Source organism: Mauremys reevesii, linkage group 2 (assembly GCF_016161935.1).
Source record: "Mauremys reevesii isolate NIE-2019 linkage group 2, ASM1616193v1, whole genome shotgun sequence".
Classification (NCBI taxonomy): domain Eukaryota; kingdom Metazoa; phylum Chordata; order Testudines; family Geoemydidae; genus Mauremys; species Mauremys reevesii.
The window spans coordinates 232,422,778-232,446,841 of NC_052624.1; the positions used below are offsets into that span (position 1 = coordinate 232,422,778).

General features: G+C 43.1%; 2 protein-coding genes across 15 annotated transcripts in view; both read right to left on the bottom strand.

The window, feature by feature from the left end:
- STAU2 (staufen double-stranded RNA binding protein 2) overlaps window positions 1–3,210 on the bottom strand; it is a 213,937-nt gene extending 210,727 nt beyond the window's left edge. For 8 of the 11 annotated variants that reach the window (XM_039524269.1, XM_039524266.1, XM_039524271.1 and 5 more), the window contains exon 1: window positions 3,121–3,210. The gene's annotated coding sequence lies outside the window, so the exon portion shown is untranslated. Of the gene's footprint in view, window positions 1–2,573; window positions 2,710–2,850; window positions 2,875–3,120 lie in introns of those variants that run through there. The other 3 variants (XM_039524278.1, XM_039524268.1, XM_039524267.1) reach the window with 3 other exon arrangements.
- Window positions 3,211–20,148: 16,938 nt separating this feature from the next.
- Window positions 20,149–24,064, bottom strand: part of UBE2W (ubiquitin conjugating enzyme E2 W) — a 36,332-nt gene continuing 32,416 nt past the window's right edge. For 2 of the 4 annotated variants that reach the window (XM_039524423.1, XM_039524425.1), the window contains exon 6: window positions 20,149–21,342. In XM_039524423.1, coding sequence (XP_039380357.1) covers window positions 21,332–21,342 — 11 coding nt within the window. In that variant the 3' untranslated portion in view covers window positions 20,149–21,331. Of the gene's footprint in view, window positions 21,346–24,064 lie in introns of all 4 variants that reach the window. The other 2 variants (XM_039524422.1, XM_039524424.1) reach the window with 1 other exon arrangement.

The window sequence follows — 24,064 nt, forward strand, 5'->3', positions numbered from 1 at the left end:
GTGAGGATGAGTGTCACTGACTTCCCCATGTACCTCCATCTTCAGGCTAGCTGCACTGCAGGAAAATTCACCCTCAGAGGACAACTGGCAGTGTTTTCATGAGTGGGTCTTCATAGAAGCCCTACCAGCAGAGGGTGCCTGGGAAAAAGCACCCTTTGTTGAGATGTTCTAGACCAGGGATAGGCAAACTTTTTTTTCCTAAGGGCCACATCTGGGTATGGAAATTGTATGGCGGGCCATGAATGCTCACAAAATTGGGGGTAAGGGCTCCGGCTGGGGGTGCGGGCTCTGGGGTTGGGCCAGAAATGAGGAGTTCAGGAAGGGGCTCCAGGCTGGGGCAGTTTTGGGTTGCAGGGGGGTAAGGGCTCCAGCTGGGGGTGTGGGCTGTGGACAGGGATGAGGGGTTTCGGATGCAGGAGGGTGCTCCAGGATGGGACCAAGGGATTCAGAGGGCGGGAGGGGGAATCAGGGCTGGGGGTGCGGGCTCTGGTGTGGGGCCATGGATGAGAGGTTTGGGGGTACAGGAGGGGGCTCCAAGCTGGGATCAAGGGGTTCAGAGGGTGGGAGGAGGATCAGGGCTGGGGCATCCCATTCATCTGTCTTATGAATCAGAATGAACAAGTAGGAGGTTGAATCTGAAAGACAGTAACGTTTTAAAATAACCCTCCCCCTTTTCTTAAAGACAGGTGGCTGCAGGAAGGGGGGCTCGGGGTGCAGGCTCCAGGCGGTGCATACCTCAAGCATCTCCCGGAAGCAGCGGCATGTCCCCCCTCTGGCTCCTACACAGAGGCATGGCCAGGGGGCTCTGTGTGCTGCCCTGTCCACAGGTGCTGCCCCTGCAGCTCCCATTGGCAGGGAACCGCAGCCAATGGGAGCTGCAGGAGCGGGGCTTGAGCAGGGCCAGCTCTACTGTTTTTGCGACCCCAAGCAGCACTCCAAATTGCTGCCTTGGACAGCGGGGGCAGTCCGTGTGCCGTTAGGGTGGCAAGGAAGACAGAAATCACCAAATTGCCGCCGGAGGCAGCTGAACATAGAAGCTACTGCTGAATTGCTGCTGCCGTGGAAACGCGTGTGCCACCCTAACGGCACACAGACTGCCCCCGCCGTCCGCGGTGGCAATTCAGCGTGCTGCTTGGGTCGGAAAAACACACAGAGTGCCGCCCCTTGCAGATTGCAGATTGCCGCCCCAAGCACCTGCTTGGAATGCTGATGCCTGGAGCCAGCCCTGGGCTTGAGGCAGGGGCAGCATGCAAAGCCCCCTGGCTGCCCTTTTGCATAGGAGCTATAGCGGGGAGATGCTGGCTGCTTCCCGGGATCTGTGCAGAGCCACAGCATGCGCAGAGCAGGGCAAGCCCCCAACCCCATCCCCGGCTGCAGCAGGGTAAACTTCCAACCCCGCTCCCCAGCAGGAGCTCAAGGGCTGGATTAAAAGGTCTGATGGGCTGGATGTGGCCCATGGCCCATAGTTTGCCCACCCCTGTTCTAAACAGGACACCAAGTGAGGTTAGCCCAAGCCCTCCTGCCCTGCCAGCATGGAGCTGGCCCAAGCCACTCGCACAAGCCCCCCTCCCCAGTGGGGCAGGTATCGCTGCTCACCAGAGCCCTGCCTGCTGCCCGCATGAGGCTGGGGCTGGTGTAGCTGCTCACCCGAGCCCCACCTTCCTCCTGTGTGAGGCTGGGGCTGGTGTCGCTGCTCACTTAAGCCCTGCCTGCCCCCCAGCCCGCTTGCCCCTCTCCCATTCATCCACACCCAGCTTTTTTGACAAAAGGAGGCATTTGATCAGTTGGCAAGAGCTACCAGGAAAAATGCTCACTTTTGCCAAAAAAGTCAGGATGGCCAGGACAGGGCTTAAAAAAGGGACTGTCCCAGCCAAAACAGGACATATGGTCTGCACCTTACGAAGCCAGGCCCACAACAAAGCAAGTTTGTGAAGGCTTTTTACTGCTGTCATCAAAGCCTGGATTACATTGGCAGAAGTCTGAGTACCTTGGGGCTGAATACAGCCCAACAGCACTTCAAAAAAAACAAAACAAAAAAAACCCCACAACTGAATTCCCCTCTGGTAGTATTGACACCTAACCTAACCATGCAACACAAATGTCAGTGTTAACTATTTCACTGTGGATCACTTTATAGGAGGAAAAACACCCCTCTATTCTGAGAGCATGGGAAAGTTTAGGCTTGTTAGGAAAGTTTAGGATTGTAGGTGAAGTCAGAGTACAGTACGACTTTACTTTTAATCTGTTGCGCAACCAATACAGCATACAAATAATATATTGTAAGGCTTTTTCTATCGTTCTAAAGAACTAGTTTAATATGGCATTTTAAAATCTGTCTCGAACCTTGGAAAACAGATTAGCTAATGATCTTTTATAAGTAAGTAATTTGAATCATGCCATAGTGATATGTGGCAGTGATAGGGCTGAAAAGGCCACACTGAAAAATGAGGCGTGCTTTGGCCATAGAAAACTACTTCACAGATTTAATACAGGCCTGATGCAACATGCAGCCAATCCGCAATTCGAGTGGTACTTCCACAGTAAATAATCAGTCTCCTATCTTAGCCCCCCACCAGCTGCAATAACTGAGCTGTTATTCGGCGCAGAGCGGCTATAATCCGAGGCATTTCACGTGAGAGCGGTCTCAGTCGGGAGGCCGGCTGGGAAAGGAGCTGCATCAACCAGTGCATCTGCCGGGGGCGGGGAGGCTGCAGCATCGGCCGCCCCGAGAGGCGCCGGGAGCCCTGCGGGCAGAGGCGAGACGTGTGTGGGGCGCGATGCCCTGAACCGGGCTCCGCGCTGGGGCCCCCGTGAGCGCCCTGTGCCCCACCAGGGGAGAGCAGCGTTTACCTGGGAGGGGGGAGGAAACAGCTCCTGCCCTGCCCGGATCAGCGCCTCCCCTCGCAGCGCAGTGGGGCCGGGACCGCGCCGTGACCCGGGGCGGGGCCGGCAAAGCCGCCTGCTCCCCAGTCCCCCCCGCCGCCCCCCAGCCCGGGGCCGCCGCCGCCGCGAGGGCGAGGTCCCTGGCCTCACGGCCGCGGCCGCCCCCTCTGCCCAGGTGGCCGCTCCCCGCCTCTCGCCGGGCGGGGGGGCCCGGCCGCCCCCCGCGGGCCCGGTTACCTGGTTCCCGGGGACACTTTGGAGACGCTTCCAACATCGGCAAACACTAAAGAGAACTGACCCCGCCGCGGCCGCCGGCCCCAACCACTGCGCCCCCCCCCGCGCCCGCCGCCGGCCCCGCCGCCCGCCCCCGCGCCCGCCGCCCGGCCCCCCGCCCGCGGCCCGCCTCCCCAAGGCCGCTGCCGCTCGCTCGCGGACCCCGGACCCCGGCGGGGAGACCCCCGGCGCAGCGCCCGGCCCGCCGCTCCCCCCCGCTGCCGCAGCGCGAATGGCCCCGTCCGCATCCCTTCCCCTGCGCCGCGCCGGCCTGGCGGGCCGCAGCCAGCGCCCCTAGTGTCAGCGCCGGGCAGAGCAGGGACCGCAGCAGCCGGGGCCCCGCTCTCTAGAGACGCCGGTGCCGGGGCCAGCCGGGCCGGAGGGCGCCACGGCGGCCCTGTGCCCTGCTCGTGCCCGGCGCAGAGCCGCTGGGCAGGGCACGACTCACGGCCCCCGTGGCTCCCTGGCTGTGGGCCCGGGCCCGGGGCTCACACAGCCACCATTTCGCCAGGCGGGGCATTTAAAGCAGGGTTCCCAATCGAGTTAGGTCTGGGCTACGTCTGCCTCGCCCCACCTTATGCTAAGCAAGAGGGGCCTGGTTCCTAGGGGCAGGAACAGCCGCATGGGCCTGTTTGCACTAGGAAAAAAGTGGTGTAAGTAATTCAAGAAAACACCTGTGGCTAGATTCTGGAGGCATTCAGTGTTTTCCTGCCTGCAAAACATTATTAGCCCCTTGCTAAGTTACTAAGGAGGTACCACTGCTGTTCGTTTTTCATAACAACATTTGAAGAAATTTTGATTAGCAATAAGTGTTTGAAAATTTCACAATATGGCACTTTCTACAAAACATTTCAACAGAGGGAGGTGCTGGCACCTGAGTCACTAGGCTATCACAGTTTGGATATAAGAAACTGACTAGACTGCATAAGGAGTTACACAGTGAAATAACCCCAAGTACATTTATTTCAGTTACCAGACCTTGATTTTTCACATGCCCTCTAGATTGAAGACTAGCTTCCTGTGAAATTCAGCTTAGAGTCAGAGTGGAGGGACAGAAGGTGCCACCAGATCACCTAGTGTGGTCTGTTGATAATTTATATGAAACTTATCAGAAAAGAAAGCTGAAAGGTGAATGTTTGTAATTAACAGTTTTAAATTATTTAAACAATATACTGTTAACACTCAACACAGCTACCAGATTGTGTCATATTTTAATTTTCCACTGTTTGGAAGAATAAACTATATATCTATAGATATAGAGTCACAGAATATCAGGGTTGGAAGGGACCTCAGGAGGTCATCTAGTCCAACCTGCTGCTCAATGCAGGACCAATCCCCAGACAGATTTTTGCCTCAGATGGTCCCCTCAAGGATTGAGCTCACAACCCTGAGTTTAGCAGGCCAATGCTCAAACTACTGACCTGTATGGGGGGAGGGATAGCACCCCCTTTGTCTCTTGATAAATTGGACTTTAAAAATGCAAATGTTGATAGAAAATCAAATGCCATTCCTAAGCTAATTTTCTATTTCTGGTTTTTAAAAGAGTGTCCTGCTTTTTTGGATTTTGCGTATAATTCTTCCTACTTTTTCAGAGACAAAGTGAATGAGGTAGTATCTTTTATTGGACCAAGGTCTGTTGGTGAAAGAGAAGTTTTTGAGCCCTACCGAGCTCATCATCAGGCTACAACTACACTGCATCCCTCGCTTTCAGGGAGCATGACAACATGATATAGGCCAAGGAAACATGTTTTAAAGATTGGGAAAAGTGAGTAAACTGTACTGAAAGAAAAAATGGTGGGTTTTTTTTAATAAACTTTGTAGGTCTCAGCGGTGATGTACTTCAATCTGTCTCAGCATTTATGGTGCTCAACTTTGAAAGAAATATTGTTGCCTGTAATCAAGCACTATAGGACAGCCTTTCTCCTTCTCTCCCTCCCCCAAACCAATGATCAGAATGAATTATCAGAACATAGGAGGAAAAAAAATATATATATAATATCTTTTAGTGCCAACAGTGTGTTTGGCACTTTTCCAGAGAGTCTCTTCATTGAGGAGCTTAATATCTAAAAGATAGACCAGATAAATTAACTTAAAAAATATACAGTGAACCTCTAAATAAATCAAAGTCAAAATCAAATAATATCTAAAGGAAATAGCATATTTTCTTGTCTTGACAATGGACTTGGCCTGGATGGGTGTTGTTAGCTAATACATTTCTAGTAGTATTACCCTGTGTCCTAAAAATGAGAACTCCTTATAATATACTTGTATGACATATGTTATAAGCCTTACACCCAGCATCCCACTAAAGTATGTGTCTCAAGATCCATGTTCTTTTGTTTTCTTTGATGTTTTTTAAATATTTTTAAAACAAGTAGCAGATGAAGTGATTTATAATGTCTAAGAACTCACTAACAATCTTTCCCCCCCTCATTTTACATATCCTTTTTCGTTTAATATCCAGTCTACACTACACACTCAACTATGTAAGAGTTCAATATAGTTGAACCATTAATAGGTCTCTGGTTACAGCAGCATCCCAGCTTGCAGTTTAGTTGGAGGCCCTATGTGTTTTAACCATGGTGCCAAGCTGTATTTAAGGCATTAGCACAATTTATAGACACTTCAAACATGGTTATGCTTCTGCCTGTGCTGCAAGATGGGACTTTTGATGTAATTATGTGACTAGTTAACACTAGTAACTGGATGCCTCACACATGTATCTTTGTAATGTAGACAGAATCCAAATTACCTTAGATAAGTGAAATTTTAAAAAAACTATTTACTTTTCACTATTTGTAATGTTAGCTTACCTTAAACATAACACATTTTCTAGTCAATTATCTTTTGGTTTTTGAGCACCAGCACACAGCTGCTATGTTTAGAATCAACAGTTCTGGGGAATATTTAAACACTTTCCAATTATATTTTTAAAAGTTCATAAAAACATTTATGTTTTGTAAATTCCTTTTTCAAACATCCTAAATGTTGGGCCCAAACTTTCTCCCTTTTATATTTTTCTGATGTTGTTATACCTTTTTAGAATGTTCGAAACAAAACACAGTACAAGAACTTTCCATTCACTGCATTCTGCAAAGACAGACTCTGAAAAAGAAACTCATGACCCAGGTGATTGTCAGCTTGTGAAATCTCTGTTCTGTACTGAATTAGGAAATAGCCTAGCCAAAACTATGTCTAACACAATACTTTACTTAAAGTCCCTCAACTATTGCCACTACACAACGGTATGATGAAAGAGCTAACAGACACTGCAAGTGTTGTGGTGGTCTCTCTTTTTAATGTAAACTATGTCTTCATTTAGAAAGTTTTAATAGGTTTACAATCTTGGCCATATAAATCAAGACAATACAATAATCATTAGAGAAAAACAGCGATACAATCATTGGATCTTTCTACTTAACATGGTGTTACCATGTTACAAAATGAGCATCTTTATAGTACCCCTCATATGTTGTTCCTAGTGTTATTAAATTGAGTGAATTCTCTGATTACACATACTTAAACCAGGCATCTCTATCAAATGTTAATATTCAAAAAATTGGATAGGTTTGCTTGGGTGTGGTCAAGGGCGGCTCCAGGCCCCAGCACGTGAAGCGCATGCTTGGGGCGGCAAGCTGCGGGGGGTGCGAGGGCGGCAGACAGGCTGCCTCCCGCAGGCGTACCTGTAGAGGGTCCGCTTGTCCGCGGCTTCGGAGGACCAGCGGACCCTCCACAGGCAAACCACCGGAGGCAGCCTGCCTGCCGTGCTTGGGGCAGCAAAATCCCTAGAGCCGCCCCTGGGGTTGTGTGGGTGGGGGAGAAGGGTGGAGGGCTTACAGATTAATGTACTTTGAGTAATGAATAAATGGTAACCAAATATCTAAGTGTCTGTTTGTCCTCTGTTTTGCTGGGTATGTAACGGATGTGTTAGTTTCCCATAACAACCACCTCCATATTTATTTTTTTTAGCTATTCCTCTACATTGGACTATTTTGTCTTTTTCCAATAGGAGGCTATCACTAGCTTTTAATCACTCTATTCACTAGGCCAATTCTCAGCAAGGTTAGACGACACTAGGTAAAATCACCAGCCACAGCACAGGGGGTTGGACTTGGTGACTTCTTGAGGTCCCTTCCAGACCTACATTTTTATTATTCAGAAGCCAGATTACACTGGTGCTCCCACTGTGTAGCTGCACAGGCAATATCCACAGTGGGAAATTTCAAGGGTTAAAAACAAAAAACCCTAGGGCTGTCAAGCAATTTTAAAAAATCGTGATTAATCGCACTGTTAAACAACAATAGAATACCATTTATTTTAAATATTTTTGGATGTTTACTACATTTTCAAATATATTAATTTCAATTACAACAATACAAAGTGTACAGTGCTCACATTTATTTTTACTACAAATATTTGCACTGTAAAAACAACTTTTTCAATTCACCTCATACAAGTACTGTAGTGCAATCTTTATCATGAAAGTTGAACGTACAAATGTAGAATTATGTAAAAAACAAAACTGCATTCAAAAATAAAACAATGTAAAACTTTAGAGCCTACAAGTCCACTCAGTCCTACTTCTTGGTCAGCCACTCTCTCAAACAAGGTTGGTTACAATTTGCAGGAGATAATGCTGCCTGCTTCTTGTTTACAATGTCACCTGAAAGTGAGAATAGGCATTCACATGGCACTGTTGTAGCTGGCATTGCAAGATATTTACATGCCAGATGTGCTAAAGATTCATATCTCCCTTCATGCTTCAACCACCATTCCAGAGGACATGCTTCCATGCTTATGATGGGTTCTGCTTGATAACAATCCAAAGCAGTGCGGACTGACGCATGTTCATTTTCATCATCTGAGTCAGATGCCACCAGCAGAAGGTTGATTTTCTTTTTTGTAGTTTCTGCATCAGTGTGTTGCTCTTTTAAGACTTTTAAAAGCATGCTCCATACCTAATCCCTCTCAGATTTTGGACGGCACTTCAAATTCTTAAACCTTGGGTTGGGTGCTGTAGCTATTTTTAGAAATTTCACATCGGTACCTTCTTTACATTTTGTCGTATCTGCTGTGAAAGTGTTCTTAAAACGAACATGTGCTAGGTCATCATCCAAGACTGCTATAACATGAATGTAGAATGCGGGTAAAACAGAACAGGAGACATACAGTTCTCTCCCCGCCCCGCCCAAGGAGTACAGTCACTAATTTAATTGATGCATTTTTTTTTAAAATGAGCATCATCAGCATGGAAGCACGTCCTCCGGAATGGTGGCCGAAGCTTGAAGAGGCATACGAATGTTTAGCGTATCTGGCATGTAAATACTTTGCAACGCCAACTACAAAAGTGCCATGTGAACGCCTGTTCTCACTTTAAGGTGACATTGTAAATAAGAAGCAGGCAGCAGTATCTCCCATCAATGTAAACAAACTTGTTTGTCTTAGCAATTGTCTGAACAAGAAGTAGGACTGAGTGGACTTGTAGGCTCTAAAGTTTTACAGTGTTTTGTTTTGGAGTGCAGTTATGTAACCAAAAAAAAATCTGCATTTGTAAGTTACACTTTCACGGTAAAGAGATTGCACTACAGTACTTGTAGGAGGTGAATTGAAAAATACTATTTCTTTTATCATTTTTACAGTGCATATATTTGTAATAAAAAATAATAATATAAAGTGAGCACTGTGCACTTTGTATTCTATGTTGTAATTGAAATCAATATTGAAAATGTAGAGAAACATCTAAAATATTTTTAAATTTTCAATTGGTATTCTATTGGTTATAATTGCAATTAATTTTTTGAGTTAATTGCGTGAGTTAACTGCGATTAATTGACAGCCCTAAAAAAACCCCAAACTATTGTTGACACAACCAAACTATAGATCTTGTTTGCACTTTTCAGATTCTTGCACGTCATCTATGAAGAGCAACGGTAAAAGGAAAAAAAACCTGATCAGCAAGACAACCACATATGTGATTTGGCATGGCCTAGAATCTGTTTTTGGTTGCTGAAAGTGACTATTCAGCTCCTAAGAAACATGAAGTCTTCGCTTTTCAGAACTGGGTGACTTCAAATCTCAGTCTTCTACTGGAAAGAAAAATTGCAATAGAGAAAGCAAATCACTGTGGGAACTGAGTGGTCAGAACTGGGAAATGATTAGATGGGGATGCCATTAGGCCATGTCTGGAATGGCTGGGAGAAACCTGTTAGATCATTTTTACCACAAAATCCCAAATCAAATTTAAAGCACAGGAAGGCCAACAGGTTTTCCTTGGGCAGAGTAGATAGGGCTGAGAGACCCAAGGCAAATTGCTGGAGAAAGATCCAAGGTTGTAATAACCTTGCTCTTGAGGAGGAGTATACCTAAGGAGAAATTAAATGAGGCTGAACACTTCCTGGGCAACTTTTGTAGTGCGACACAAGATATTATATGTATAGAGAGAGAGAGAGCGCACGCGCGCACACTGATCACTTTGAATTAAAGAATTAACTTTTTATATCATTCAATAGAACAAGTCATTTCACTTGTTCAGAGTGATAAATACCATTACATTTTGCAAAATCCCCAAATGTATTAACCATTAGTCCAGACTTGCAAATACCTGTTCTCCCATTTGTAATAACTTCTGAGAGATAAGTAAAATATCATTGATTCTTTACTTATCAATGATCATGATAAAGCATGGATAGTAGATTGTGTGCCTGAGCTAGTACATTTTCATGACAGCTTTGCAAGGCGGCAGTAGCCCAATTGCCTAGCATTTAAAAATAAATAAATAAAAATACACAAATAAAATTGAAAAATGTCTAACTTCATATAGAATCACTTGCTACTTAATCATTTTATTTGGAATTTTTTAGCTGAATACATCCATTCTTTGAATTAAAACATAAGATCTAGAGGGCTGTGGTTTAAAAGCAATTTAAATACTATTTACCTGAGACCAGAATGAGTCCACAGACTCCACTATTCTTTGAGAACAGATATTTTACAACTCCATGAGAATTTTTAAAATCATCACTTGAAAACAAGTAGTAGATTGCTATAACTGCCAACAGCAAGAAAGTACAAAATGCCATCTCTATCAGGCTTTCCAAGTACTGATGACATAACAGCATACCACTTTGATAGTATCTGGAGGAGGACACTATCAAAAGTTTCCTAGGTGTTCTGTATATTACAGGGAATAATTTAACACCCACCACACAATAGAATCTTATGCAGGCATCTTAGTGAGAGCAAAGTTTTGTTCATATTGACAGAACACCAAGATAATTTTTGTAAGTGGTTTAAATACACTCTGGGAACATGCATTTAATACAATTGCATGGTTACGTACCCACTAACACTTAAATCTTGGTGAGATGTCAACTTACACTCCTTATCTCCAACCCCTTCACACTTGTCATTATCCCTCCATTGCTTAGTTTGAAAAAATTTGTTCACAAAAGTACATACTACAATTTTCAATGTATTTTCTGCTATCACTTGAAATTAGCATGTTTGATGATGCAAATACTCATTTTTATAAGCCTATTACAAGTATTCATATATTATAAATAGGGTTCATTCAGTTGCTGAATCACCCTTTTATTAATACTGTTAGAGGATTTACAGTTAATCCAATATTGTAGAAACATGTGCTACCCATTTCCTGTATTATAATGTCAGATTACAAGGAAATAACATTCTACAACATCCTGTAATATAGGATGACAAAGTTCCAGTGTCACTAAGATTGTCAGTCTGTGTGAACTTTAATATTTTTATACGTTTTTGTATTTAATTATACTGTTTTAATAGTACTGTTTTTATAAATATTTGCACATCTTTAAGATTGGTAAAATGTAAAACAAAAAATGTGCTCTTGTTCTGATTACAAACCTGCCTCCAGTAACCAAAAGACAATTTCCATGTGATAGTTGGCTATATAAAGTTGTATTTTAATAATCTGAATTTTTCTTTATTAAATATTAAGGAAACCTAGAGTTTGTGTATATAGCACAGTGACATTATGAGCTTCGTCATGGCTGACCAAAGAAAATGTTAAGAACAGGTGCTTTATTAATTTTAAATACCATTGTCACACTGGTTCTTGACTGAGTGCCCACCCCACGGCAGACTGGCAAAAACAGGGCAGACACCACAAACTGGTAGTGTGTTCTATAATTGCATTTTACCAAGCCACTAACAAATGTGAACTCCTGGATCACTGTAACAGTTTTACAATGGAGTCACAGACAGTCCCCTTAGATTCTCCAGTCTACTTTGCCATCCAGTCAAAATGGACTTAGTGATTGTGATAAATGAAAGGGGGAGGGGGGAGGGGAAGATCCCTTTTATGAACACCCAGCCAGCTATAAAGTCCCTCTTAGTGGCTGCTTGCTTTACCTGTAAAGGGTTAAAGAGTCCCCAGGTAAAGAAAAGGGAGTGGGCACCTGACCAAAAGAGCCAATGGGAAGGCTAGAACTTTTTAAAATGGGAAAAAAGCTTTCCCTTGGTCTCTCCGGGCTGCAGGGACAGAGCAGCAATTCTGTAAGCAGCTTTAAGCCAGGTATGATCATAAATCATCAGATCATACCTAGAACTCCTTATCTGAAACTCCAAATCTGTAAGTAAATCAGAATGTTTAGCTAGACGCCATCAGATTTATCTGCACTCAGAGTGACAGAGTGAGGATTCAGCCTTGACATGGTGGCAGAGCGGTGGGATAGTTTTGAACCAGAAGCACGGAGCTCAGGATTTTAAAAGGACATATTTTTCCTTTTGGCTGCTTGAAAACCAAGGAGGTTTTTTTTCCTCTCTTTCTTTTCAGTGCTGCCTGGGGCGGGGAGAATAGGCCTGCAAAGGGACTGGCCTGCAAAGCCAGGGAATCCAACAAGCTGTTTCTTTTCTTTTCTTTTCTTTTCTATATTCATGGCAATGAAATAGTTAGGCTAGAGTAGGGCAGCCCTGTGCATGAGGTTGAGGTCAGGCCTGAAACCTTAGAAAAACCAGTCTTCCCAAAGCGGCACGCCATGGAGAAGGCAGACCCAGATCAAGCCCAGACATCCAGCTCCATGATGGAAATAAAGGGAGGGGATGGGGGAACAGGGTCTTCCCAAGAGGGAAGGGTCAGCTCTCCCCCTGTCAAGGCTGAATCCCCACTCTGTCACTCCGAGTGCAGAAGGTGGGGGCCCGCAAGGATTCTAAATTAATACTGGCTAGTCCAGGCTTGTATTACACTCCCAAGATTACAGTTTTTCTCTGACCGTGGCTTGGTAAACGCTGCCACCTCCCAAATGCAAAAAACCCCTGTGAACCCAGGAAGGAGCACTTGGAATTCCTCCCTGTGAAAGTCGGACATTTCCGATTGCTGCGGGAGGCAAACAGGTCGCCCTGGGAAAACCGGCACCTTCGGAAGATGGGGTGGATGACATCTGGTCGGGGTGACCATTCATGGGAATGGAAGGACCTGCTCAGATGGTGTTCTGGACCCCAGGTAGAAAGGACACCACCAGGTGAATGGAGTGGGTCATGCAGAATTCCCACAGTCGAATGGTCTCCTGATGGGGGGGGGGGAGAAGAGGAACAGGCCCCCCCTCGTTTGCTGATTTAGAACATGGCCATGGTGTTGTCTATGAGGACTACCACACAACAACGCTTCCATCTGCTCCTGGAAGGCTTGACAGGCAAGGTGCACCGCCATCAGCTCCCAGACGTTGATATGAAGGGAGAGTGCAGATGAGGGTCATAGGCCCTGTGTCTGAATGTCCCTGAGATGAGCACCCTATCCCAGGGCTGACGCATCCGTGACAAGGAGGGCTGCCAGATTGTTCTGGCGGTGGTTTGGATGGTCCAAATAAGGGGTAGGGACACCTTTGATGGAGCTTCTGCAGACAGAATATCCACCACTAGGTCCTCCACCTCTACCATCTCCTCCGCTTATAGGTTCATGTTTCACGTCACCCTGCACAGGAGGTCCTGGTGGGCAGGGAGGTCTAATCAGAGGGGGACCCAAGATTGCAGTGCCTGCCACCACCTCGTTGTGGGAAGAGGAGGAAGAAGAGGCCGCAGGGGGAAGATGGTCATCCAGGGCCTCTTGCGGGGTTGGGCCAGGGTGTCCTGTGCCATCTATCTCAGGGCGCGGACCAGGAACTGGTGTTGGGAGAGGGAAGCTGCCACGGTCTCCAAGTCTCCCGACCGACTGGTGGTACTCTGGCACTCGTGGTTCAGACGGGGCTGATCGAGAAGCCCCAGATGGAGCACCCTGGGCCTGGTAGAAGGCCCAGGGCATCCAGAACAGCCATTGAGTAGGCCCTTGAATGGGACCTGTTCCTGCACTTGCCAATGCCCACCCCCTGAGTCCAGGCGGCTATGGTCCAAATGGCGGCATTCGGAGAAACGCAACCCCCTTTCCGATCCCAAAGAATGAGAAGCAGAACATGAGGGCCACGGTGGTGCCGAGCGGATGTGCACTGGGTCACGTCTATGATGCAATGGGGAACAGTGCTGCGACACTGGGAAGCGATGCCGGGACCTGGACCGGCACCTGGATCTGGGTCAAGATGATAACCAGCGTTGAGAGCGGCATTGGGTCCGGGATCTGCTGATCGGTGGGCAGATCGGGACCGGTGCCGAGAGTCTTAGCTGTGCCGTGAGTACGACCTGTGCCGTGAATGAGAGCGGTGCTGGGACTGTGAGCAGCGTCAGGAGCGGGAATGGTGCTGAAAACGGGATCAGTGCCGGGGCTTGACCGACGGGTGGATTAGGGCCGGCTTGCCCCGGGACAGTGTCGCAAGTACAGGAACCGGTGCCTTGGCATGAGGCTGAGAGGATGCTGATGCCATCATGGCAATAAGATCCCTTGCAGCAGCAAAGTTATCCGGGGTGGATGGCAACTGGACCTCAACCACGCTGCATGTCGGGGAGTCCAGAGGCACCGGACTCAACTACTCCAAAGCTGTAGGCTGTGCCCCTAGATGCTCCCCTGCGGGATGCGTCTCCACGGGCAGTTTCAGGGAGGCTGCTCTCTGAGGAGGTGGGCCACCCTTTTCCGGCTTCCGGAGACGCTTCTGGCCAGGAGATTGGAAGGGGTGCCAGGTCGATGAAGTCGGTTGCGGTACTGGGGAGTGTCGGTACCGTGGGTCTCATTCAGAATCCAACCACAGGGCAGCTCCTGCCACTGGGGCGCTGTGCACCAAAGCGCTTGGTGCCAGATCTTGGCACGTCGCAGGAGGCTGAGGGCTAAGAGCCACCTCCATGAGGAGCTGTTTTAAATGAAAATCCGGCTCCTTCTTAGTCCGGGGATGAAACTCTTTGCAGATCCTGCATTTGTCTGCTTGATGAGACTCTCCCAGAAACTTTAGGCCAGAGTCATGAGGTTCACCCGTTGGAATGGGCTTAGAGCAGGAACCACAGGGCTCGAATCCCGGAGCCTTGGGCATAAGCCCAAGAGAAATATTGGACAGGAGGGGAAAAACCCCTAACCCCCCTTATACGAATTATAATTAATCAAGAACTATAACTGTTAACAATAAACTATACTAGGGAGAGTGGAGAGCAGTGAAGCAGAAATCCACAGTTCCAACGACCATCACAGGCGGCAAGAAGGAAGTGAGGCGGAGCTGGGTCATCTGGGGTATATATCAAGCACCATGAAGGTGCCGCTCCAGGGGCTTCACAGCCGACCCACTGGGTGTTGCTAGGGTAAAAATTCTCTGATGGCTGTGCACCTAATTGGAATCAATACGAGCAAGCACTCAAATAATCCTGGGGTGCAGGATTCCCTCCAGGGGGCCAAATCAAAGCAGTAGTGCTTTGCACATATACATAAAGATTATGTAACTGCTTTGCAGGTGTCTACAATGGAAACATCCGAGGCATGCCCCATTAGCAGCCTTGCCTCAAACTAAATGCAGTATAACAACCTAGTTTCAGGCCAGCCACTTTACAGCTATGAGATATGCAGTCAGACATCAATCTGTACAAAATCCTTTAAATATTACTCAGCAAATTGTCAAGAAAAAATGTGACCAGGTTTTAGTCCACTCCACTCTATGGAGAGGAACTGCTCATCATGGACTTGTTGGAATAAGACGACTTGCCCAGATAACAGACTCATTAATGTGTATCTCTGAAATCAAATTAGACAGAGGTTTCAGATCAGTCTGTCACTGGGACCTAAAGCTCACTTACTCCGCAAGCTGAAGTCAGTGTCACAAGAAAAAATGGTTACTAACTTTTCTGTAACTGTTGTTCTTCGAGATGTGTTGCACATGTCCTTTTCAATTTAGGTATTTGTGCCCCCCACCATGCACAGTTGCCAGAAATTTTTCCCTTAGCGGTATCCTTTTTGTCAGCTCTAGCTCCCTCTGGCATTGCGCACTCATAACGTTAGTATAAGGGGCCCCACCGGCTCTGCCCTCCTTCAGTTTCTTCTTACCGACCACTTCTGAAGAGGGGACAGAGAGTGGGTTTTGAAATGAACATGTGCAACACATCTTAAAGAACAGTTACAGAAATGTTAGTAACCGTTTTTTTTCTTCCAGTGCTTGCACTTGTCCATTCCAATGTAGGTGACTCACAAGCAGTTGACCCGGAGGCAGGTTTGAAGATCAAATACAGGCTGATTGTAACAGCCCAGCAAAAGCTGGCATTGGCTCTGGCCTATTGAGTAATGGCATAGTGTGTAGTGAACTTATGAAATGATGACCAGAATGCTGCCCTGCATATGACCTGAACTATAACCTGTGCTAAAAATATCTGTGCAAGAGGCGCGAGACCTTGTAGAGTGAGCCATCAGGTTAGCCAGAGGTGACATGTTAGCAAGGGTGTAACATACACAATGAGGTTCTTTATGCTGAAATGGGGAGACCTTTCATCCTTTCTGCTATTGCTATGAACAGCTGAGTGTATCTGTGGAATGGTTTTGTTCTTTATACGTAGAGGGCCAGTGCACTCCGTACATCCAATGAGTGGAGTAACTGTTCCTCCCCATTTGCATGCGCTTTAGGGTAGAACACTGGCAGAAAAAGTGTGTGACTGCAATGGAACTGATACCATTCGGGAGGAACGGGTACAGTCACTACTGGACCTTGTCTTTGAAAAAGACTATGTATGGTGGTTCCAAAGTGAGAGCTCGGATCTCTGAAACTAGTCTGGCCGTGATGGTCACCAGGAAGGCTACTTTCCAAGAGAGGTGGAAGTAGCAAGCAGGTTGGTTCAAACAGGTTTGAACAGGGGTCCCATAAGCTTTGACTGGACCAGGTTTAGGTCCCATGGAGGGGTGGGATTCCTGACCCTCTGTAGGTCCTTGAGAAACCTGACTACCACATTTGTGAATAGACAGAACAGTTATCGATCTTGGGCTGGTACCACATGACAGAACAAGGAGTAATAGTCTCAAGTTGCAGTGGGGGAAGTTTACGTTGGATAGTAGAAAAAACTCTCTCACGAGGAGGGTGGTGAAGCACTGGAATGGGTTACCTAGGGAGGTGGTGGAATCTCCTTCCTTAGAGGTTTTTAAGGTCAGGCTTGAAAAAGCCCTGTCTGGGATGATTTAGTTGGGGATTGGTCCTGCTTTGAGCAGGGGGTTGGACTAGATGACCTCCTGAGGTCCCTTCCAACCCGGATATTCTATGATCATCCGCATCCAATCATTGAGCCCAGAGTCTGCTGTCCCTTGCAGTGCAGCACTTCCACATTGTTTACACAATCTCTGCAATGAATTTACAATAGCCTTCTTAAACAACACCGGTGGACTGCACTCAGCTTCCTTTTGTGTACTTTCACCCTCTGCCACATTTGAGGTGTACAATAGTGCTGGAAGGACAACAGGGCTGTACAATCTCATTTTAGCATGTAGATACTCATTCTTCCAGATGTTTAACAAAAAGGAAAATAATCCACTCTTCCAGATTTAATAGGAAAATGATACACTAGCTTTAACAATTTTTGCCTTCACTAACAAAGGGAGCAACTTTCACAATGTTTATTTTCAAATTACAATGTTTTAAAAAATGATCTTGCACTACAAGTTTATTTAAAAAAAGGAATACAACATAAAAAGCTCCAAAGATGTTTAATCTACCATGGAAAATTAAACTAAGAATGCCCAATAATCTGATGAATATCCTTTAGAATACAGAATAGAGGAGCATAACGGTAAGAAAAATAAAATGAAGAAAAATATGTAAGAGCACAGAATATACAGTACTGCTATTAAAAAAAATCAAAATTAAAATATAGCAGTAGCCAAACATTTTTAAATTAGTGACAATGAATTATTTATTTTGAGAGTTTAAAGCACATAATACCTTCAATCTCTTCCAATTTTATAAAGATATCCAAAATTCCGTTCCCTTAAAATTCCCATTGTAGGAACTGTGGAAACATTGGGCTGCCACATGATTACACATCAACAACTAAGTGTACATACATACAAACCAAAGTCAATCTCTCTTCTCCTCCCATTGCTCAGTTTAACTAACTTTTGATCCTTACAAAAATGAGTTGTAGGAAAAGGGAGTTCAGCTGCCATTTGGTTTCTATTTTAGAACTGACCGTAAAGGTCACGTTAATGTGCACTCATCTCAAATTTTAACTATGTTGTGCTAGATTTTAAGAAAAGAAAGTTGGTAAACACCAAACACCAAAAATATCTAAAATAATATTTGTTGTCACCAATCACAAATATTTAAAAGACCTTACTTTTCACAGAATTAGTTTTTGGATACCAAGAGTTTTCCCTTTTCCTCTGAAGTGGAAGATGAGTTTTTATGCCTTTATGAAATAGGAACCACACAAAATTATGAACAAATTTACTGATGTAATGAAATATGTCTCCAGAACAGTCCAAAAATGTACTCTGAAGTAAAATCTCTCCTCACAAAGTAAACAAAAATGAGTCTATAATATTCCTGCTCCCCATTCAGTATTTAAAGTGCTTGCCAAAAGGAACCAAAACCATGACATAAGTGTATATAAATATCTACGCAAACTAAAAAATAGCCCCAAAGCAGCAGCATAATCTAGTGGATATTCTCCCTTCCATGTTAAAGTACTCAAATTTAAAGAAAGTATTTCCTTAGGCCTTTGCAATATATACTGGAGGAGGAAAAAGTTAAGCACATCAGTGTTACAGAAACATCTTGATTTCCATTGCATCATTTTGCAATCACTCTGACAGCTCTGTGTCAGACATCTAAACAAAGTACGGGAAATGCTTCTGTACTTCACCAGGTAGGGGTCACATTTATTTCCATTCAAGGGCACTGATCTATTTTAAAAATAAGTATTTATTGTGTTATGGTATAAACACACTAAACACAAAACAAATGTATAACAATCTGAATATTGATGTAAAAGCAAAGCAAGGTAGTTTGGAGCAAATTCTGTTGCCACTTCGTATGAGGAACTCCCACTGACAAAGTTCAACGCACAGGGTAAAATTCACCCCTGGGGAAGGCCAACACCACTTACATCCACTGTAAAGCCGATTTTGAGACAGGCCAGCACTATCAGAGTAACTTCACTATTTTCAGGACTTATGTGGCACACAGGCTTTGTGCTGGTCCTCTCTACTGGGTGAATTTCATCTACCAAATAGCAACAGAATGCAGAATCCAAGACAGTTAACTTGTTATGCTTCCTCTTCTAATATACCTTGCTTTTTTGGTTTTAAATAAGAATATCCATGTTACTTTAACACGGTTTTCATGTTTTCTTTTGTTTTAAAAACAGCAGCATAAATGAGGCCAGCTATTTGATTATTTACTTATTCATCTCTATGTTAATCCATACAATGGTGCTGAGAGGTGAATCAAGGTATAATGCTAAACACTACAGCATGTATCTTTGATAAGATACAGTACATTATAAAGCTTCTTCAAACCATTATATTCTATTATCACAATCCACAGTATGAAAACAATTACATCAATCTTTGACATGATGCACTATAACAATTCTTTCAGAGGCATTAAGCTGCGTCATAGTACTGTTTCTTTACTGTGGATTAGCAAGTGAATATTTGACATGATCCATTATGTGAACCAGCTGTATGAAGAGAAATACATGGAATTCTGAAAGATATATCAATCAAGTCAATCAGTAATACAGAGCAGATATGTTAATAAGAACTAGATTAAATAGTCATAAAAAGTTACTGCTCATGCATAGTAACAGTTTGCAGATATTAACTGGATTGTTATGATTAACTTACATCTGCAAATTCATGCTAAATACAAGTTAGTTATAATTAGGAGCACAGCTGTTTCAATTCTCAAAGTGATTTTTGGCTCAACAAAAACTGACAGATTTCCCCCCCCCCTTTTAAAAAAAAAGTTCATTGTGAAAGGATATATACACCAAGTTTATATTCACAACTACTTTTTACTGTTGAGTTTTAAAGGCCAAAAAGGGTTTCTAATATAACAGAAAAGATAGTATAATAGCTCTACTTTACTGATAATATCCATAATTCAATGGCTGTACAAAGCTGATCTATTTGAGTTCTACCCACCCTGAGTTCAGCATTTACACTTTTTTAAATTTATGTTTTAAACATTAGATAACATCAGAAGTATGTACAAGGCTATACAATTTGTCAATTATACAGCAGTAAAAAAATATTTCAATATTTTCAGCCAATTTTTGTTCTTTTAAGTTTAGCTGTTTCTAGTTCTTATTTTAAAAATAAAGTAAATAGTTATTTGATTTAGACATTTGTTTATTGACTACTTTTTTTTTTAAAAAAAAGGAGTCAACAATAAGGCAACAGTAAAAACAGCATTGTTATAGAAATGTTGCATATGTGTAAAGGTAGTAAGTATATAAAAGACATCAGTGCTTCCTAAAAAGACAGCCTACTTGTAGTATCATAAAATTACACAGTGGTGAGAACAATTACCTATTTTTCAACAATTATTTCTCTGTAGAAAAAAGTTAATCTAGCTGTAATTAAATTTTTGTGAAGAAAAGCTGGAAAAAAATTATGCCTGTAGGACAAGCAAGTTAAGAAAATATACTTTTGTCTAAACTTAAATAAAAAGGTCCACACTTTTGTGTCAAAACATTAAGCCTCTGTCAAAAATGTATTTCTTTCTTTATAGTACAGGATTAAAAGACAAGATGATGCTTACAAGGTAAGAAATAATTTACAAGAAAATATCTTCTGACAAAGCTTTTCAATCAAAATATTGTTTTGTAACATTCAAACATGACATACAACACAACAAAAATAGCAAACAAACGTTATATGGATTGTTTTCAAACACATAAATAAATGAAATTGTGTAGGCAGTAGGGCTCATGCTGATGGCTAGCAGGAATTAACAGTGTGCAATCTACATGGAAAAAAGTTCTAATGTACAAATTACAGGCCCAATTGTGGACTGCAGCAAATTTAATTATATCACTGCCATCTTCTCGTATCTCCAAAATAAGTCTTGATTAAGCCACTCATACCCAATTATTACTCATATCTTTGTATTAGAGATAAGAGTAACTACCATACAAAAAAGGTATTTTTATTTCACCATAGGGATAACGTACCTATCTCCCAATGTCACTTGAAAACCTTCCATGTCAAAACAATTTGACAGCAGATAAACAATTTAATAAATATGTAATGATCTTATTACAGTCCTTTAGCTAAGCATGTTAATTATGCTGCTAGTTTTGTGATCACAGTGCACAGAATCCAAATATAAAAGAATGGGATGGTTTCAAACTAATGTTGGATCCCTTGCTTATAATCCCAATATATCTGAAACATTCCATAAACCCTGCCAGCCAATCAATTTTTTTTGCAGCAGGATCAAAACTTCCTGGTATAACATCCATTGCCGGCAGTGGATGCCATAAAACCGCCAACGAGTTCAACTGTTATTGCACAATACATGAAGACCTGGAATTCTGCCAAAAGCTTAAAAATAAAAATAAATGGAATTTTTCTGACATTTCCAGACACCTGCATTAATACTGTATGACTAAAGCATGTCAGTTGCATGGACTGAACCAGCGATCAACATGCGCCCAGAATGCACACTAGTAAAAATGCAGTCAAAGGAAGTAGTCTTCATTGTCTATAGGTCACTTCCAGTCAAAGGTTAAAGTTCAAAGACTGAATGATCAAAGTGCTCATTTTCTCAGTAGGACAATCTTCTGCTAGGAGGATCACAAAATGGTGGCATCAACAGGTGTCATCTTTAAAACAAAAAAAGATTTATGGAAAACAAATATACATTCAAATCCCAATTTTCTGAGAGGTACTGATGCAGAAGCAACTCCTAGCATATACGTTACCACGTAGGTGAAAGTACAACAAATGTCTGAACACTGCTGTTTTAAGGAAATTGAATACAGATTACAAAGCAAGATAAAAAACTATGAAACTCTGCCCAGTGCTGCACAGTGAATTTAGGAAAAACGTGTTTATCAAAATTATGATTTATTAATGTGGTATATACTAATCTCATTACAAAAGAGTTATTTTTCATATTAAATATTTTGTATTCAGTATTTAAAGATCCAGACAATCCACTGTAAACCTGAAATTAAAAATCTGTTTTCTCTCAGCATTTTGCCCCTTCACTGTACACACTATGCATCTTAGTTTTCATGCTTTGAGCTTTTGATGACTAATAAATACACAGACTTTTCAAACAGAAGAAAAAATACCAGGGAGGCCACATTTTGTGCAAACCACACTGTCACTTACAACTGAGTTCAAACTACACAAGATTTTTCACCATTTATTTGAAAGAGGTTATTTGACAAGCTGGATTACTCAAGAAGTGGCTTCCTGACCAATACTGGCAAGATATATTACAAAATTACATGCAGTAGTGTGAGAAGGTGGTAAGCATAAACTTCAATAGAAGGGGAGAAGATTGCTATTCTCTGCCACAGATGAGAGTGTCTCAGGAACAACCACAAAAACTGTAGTCGATATAATAGAAGGCAAACTGTAATAAGTTGACATTGTAAACCTAAAGTATTTCATAGAATTTTTTTCCGTCAATTCAATGTATGTAATTGCTCCCACACAGTTCCCTAGTAAAACACAATATTAATAGAAATACACTAACTTTCAGATTTGTTTCTTGTTTCCCAATATTCCAAGTCATTTGAAGATTTTCAATATGTCCACAAAAATGGTCTCAGTTATAGACAGTTGAATAAATTAAGCTTAAGGATGGATCTGTCTCTCAGAGGATGTGTCCACATGTCAATAAAACAGTTGTGGCTGGCCCATGTCACCTGACTTGGGCTCACAGGGCTCAGCAAAATGGGATGGTCCCAGAGCCCAAACTCCAGCTTGAGCCCAGATGCCTACATTGCAGTTTTATAGTCCTGCAAGCCCAAGTGAACTGACATAGACCAGTCATAGATGTTTTACTGCAGTGCAGACGTACCCTAAAGGACACCGGGGGAAAAACCTCATTCATACTCCAAAGCAAATTTGTCAGGCTCCCCGCCACCCCCAGTCCCAATGCTACAGCAGATACTTACGCCTGAAAAACTTCTGCCTTTTAAAATCTCTTCCAAATCTCATTTTACAGTGGAGTTATTCACATTTTTTAGATAACTGTGTAATGAATTGTTTTACTCAAGTATACATGTCAATTAATGTTAGAGAAATTAATGTTATAAATGTAGTATTATAATAAGAATATATAAAGGAATTTTGGCTTTTTGTATGTGTTTCTATTGATGCAGCATTTCAGAACTCAGCTGAAACTGCTTCAAGGTTGTGTAAACCATGACACTTGGTTTTTGTGTCTTATTTGTGAAACCTTTGGTCTATGCAAATAGCAAGATGAAGCAGAGTGACAAGAGGGCTACAGGTGTGGCCCCTGCAACAAGACAAGCTAACAAGTAAAAACTCAAGGCCATAAAAAAAAGATCAGTAAGAAGAATAACCACTATTGTAAGGTAAGAACTGGATAGAGCCAGAGGGGGTGACAGCAGAGATTAGATAGAAGTAGACAGATAAAAGTAAGTTTTAGCAGGATAAGCAAAAATGTATTAGTTCAGGTTAGTTGTTGTGATTTATGCATGAGAATATTTTAATTATATAGGTACACAGATGTGGTAACTTGGTAAACTGAGTCTGCACAATGTTATCAAACGAGGGATACAAGATAAGTGATTAACAACAAAAGAGTGGAGAAAACAGGAGGAAAACATACCAGAGACCTGAAAAGAGTCTTACTGTCCTCAGGAGAGATAATTTGGCCATTTACTTTTCTTGCATGTATATCTAGTTCAGAGGTGAGAACAGTATTGTCTTAAAATGTACATAATAAAGGCTACATGAAACCATTTAAGGCTAAATAAAAAAAATGAGTGTTGACCTTATCAATATTTCTGTACTCTCTAAATTTAAAAAAAGTGTATATTTTAAATTAAATATACTCTCCCACTCCATCCTGACTGCAAGATGCTCTGTCTTTGATAACAGTACATGAAAAAGAAGACTTCATGGCAACAGAAGGAGGGTAAAGAACTAAAACTCTTCATTTACAAATTGAATAAGGTGCATTAGAGGTAAAGAGCGAGTATCTGAACCATCTACAGATAGTCCTGGAGGGGTGTCAGGAAAAGCAGCAGCAATCAGCAACACTGTTGGGGACAAACACCATACTGCTTCCACAGGAATCTATCTCCTGCCTAGGTAGGGGAGGCTCAGGAACACACATCAAACACCTTAAGTGACACTGTCTATTTGGAATCTGAGACAAAATCCCCAAAGAGTCACAATCAGATGGGGTGAGGGCAGATCTGAGAACAACCATATGCCTATGTCACTATAAAGGCTCCTACTTGCGTGGCTATGATTGGAAAATCAACTACACCTCTACCTCGATATAACGCTGTCCTTGGGAGACAAAAAAATCTTACCGCATTACAGGTGAAACTG